Source organism: Haplochromis burtoni, unplaced genomic scaffold (assembly GCF_018398535.1).
Source record: "Haplochromis burtoni strain Fernald_Lab_line unplaced genomic scaffold, NCSU_Asbu1 Contig_773, whole genome shotgun sequence".
NCBI classification, from domain to species: Eukaryota; Metazoa; Chordata; class Actinopteri; order Cichliformes; family Cichlidae; genus Haplochromis; species Haplochromis burtoni.
In genome coordinates this window covers 168,430-170,371 of record NW_024583134.1, presented here as the reverse complement: position 1 = coordinate 170,371, position 1,942 = coordinate 168,430, and the positions used below count along the sequence as shown (strand labels likewise).

At 36.6% G+C, this 1,942-nt stretch overlaps 1 protein-coding gene across 1 annotated transcript; it reads right to left on the bottom strand.

Annotated features, from left to right (window-relative positions):
- Positions 1-140: 140 nt before the first annotated feature.
- Positions 141-1,936, bottom strand: si:dkey-24p1.7 (sialic acid-binding Ig-like lectin 12; the record flags this gene model as incomplete). Its single annotated transcript, XM_005950318.3, is given in 3 exon segments — positions 141-470; positions 971-1,339; positions 1,659-1,936. Coding segments are annotated over 3 exon segments (742 nt in total), but the record flags the coding sequence as incomplete, so codon positions are not given.
- Positions 1,937-1,942: the final 6 nt, after the last annotated feature.

Here is a 1,942-nt window from a genome sequence, read left to right as displayed (position 1 = left end):
AAAAAATAAGAGCAGACAAAATATAATATCAGTTATGAAAGTTTTACACTTACAGTAATTACAACATTATTATAATTACTGCTACTACTACTAATACTGTAATAATGATAAAATATACTTTTGCCAAGAGTAATACTCACACTTGACATTAAGAGTTTTGGTCTCATTTGTTTTGACATTTTTGAAGGTGACCTTACAGGTCACGTTACAGGTGACCTTACAGGTGACCTGACCACTGTTGTGTTTTGTTGAAGCGTTAAAGGTCAGAGTTGAATTGAAGGCAGGCATATCCTCAGACTGGAATTCAGTGTTGTTTTCTTTGATTTCATAGAGGTTTTGTCCTGATCCACTCCATATCCAGGTGATATTAGGAGTGGATCCAGAGCAGAGACCAGGAGCGCTGCAGGTCAGTGTAGTCTGCTCTCCCTCTGTTATTTCAGGAATCTCCAGTGTGGGCTTTTCACTCAGCTCTAATAGGAAAGTAAATGAAACAAGACATTATAATCAGCATAAAAACCACTACTAATTTAAAGTAGACGTATGATCACTTTGTTAAGTAACTTAAATTGTGAAAAGTACAAGATAAGGCTGAAAAGTTCCAAGACAGGTGCAAGCTCTGTGAGGTATACCCAAACATCAGTTTATGTCTGACCAAAGGAATAGACTAAAGGACATTCAGCAGTTTCTGTTTTTCACTTTAGCTGACATATATGATGAATGGAGACACAGGACCTGCATTACAGGAAGTCGTTGTGCCTTTGTGTTAATCTGAGCATCATGTTTATTCACAAAAATCTTTGGAGTGGTAATGATTTAACAACTCTTAAACTCACGTTAAACAAACATGTGCTAGTGCCATAATGCAGCTGTAGTTAATACAACTCATTGTAATTTAGTCGAGCTAACTCATTTAAATCAAACATGATAATGTGGTCACTGTGCAGGGAGTATTTGTGGTAGGTTTTGATACCTGTAACTGTGACTGTGATGTTTGCAATCAGTGTGCAGTTAGTCTTTGTCTTAGCGACAGCGTGATATGCTCCAGAGTCCGACTTGGTGAGGTCATTGATAATGATGCTGCAGTTCTTATTTTTCAGGTCAGCCTCCAACAGTGACACCCTCCCTTCAAACTCAGAGTCAGTTTCCGTATTGTTACTGGAGCCAAATATTGTTTTAGTTATGTTTCCATCATGTTTATACCAAGTTATATTTTCAACATCACCATCCTCTTTAGTAACAGAACACGCTAGAACAACACACAGTCCATCCTGTGCTGATACATTTTCATCACTTTGTGTGATTCTGCTGTTGCTCTTTGGACACTCAGGAGTCCCAGAACCTGAACATGCAAAAACAAAAGAGACAAACCAGAAGAGAAGAAGCTGAGTTCATGAAAATCAAAAACGATGGTAACCAACACCATCAGTTTACATCATTTACAATGTTTATATTTAAAGATGCCTCTTTTACTTTACTTCTGCTGTTAACTGATATGACTTATATAAGCGATGCAGTTCACAGCTGTTGCTTCCCATTTTTAACTTAACGTAAATTACATTTTCAAACACGGCTGTCTTTGAAACTGCAGTTTTCCTTCTTTTTGTAGGTTCCTTAAATTCATATATTGATGAAGATTTAAATAAAATTTCCTTCTGTACCTGTGTCAGCGAAGAGCAGAATCACCCAGATGAGAGTTAACATTCTGATTTGAATGACAGCACGGCTTCTCTCCACAGGATAGACGCTTTCTTTTCAAAGCACAAACACACAAAAGGTGCAGTAAAAATATAGAAAGTTCAGTGGCTGATAGAATCACATACAGGATATTACACTTACATATTTACTGTTTTAATATATTTTTTCATGTGACCAATAAACTTGGCTGAGATCTTGAAATATCAAAGTTTAAAGCATCATATTAAAGCATTTCTTGATATCTGTG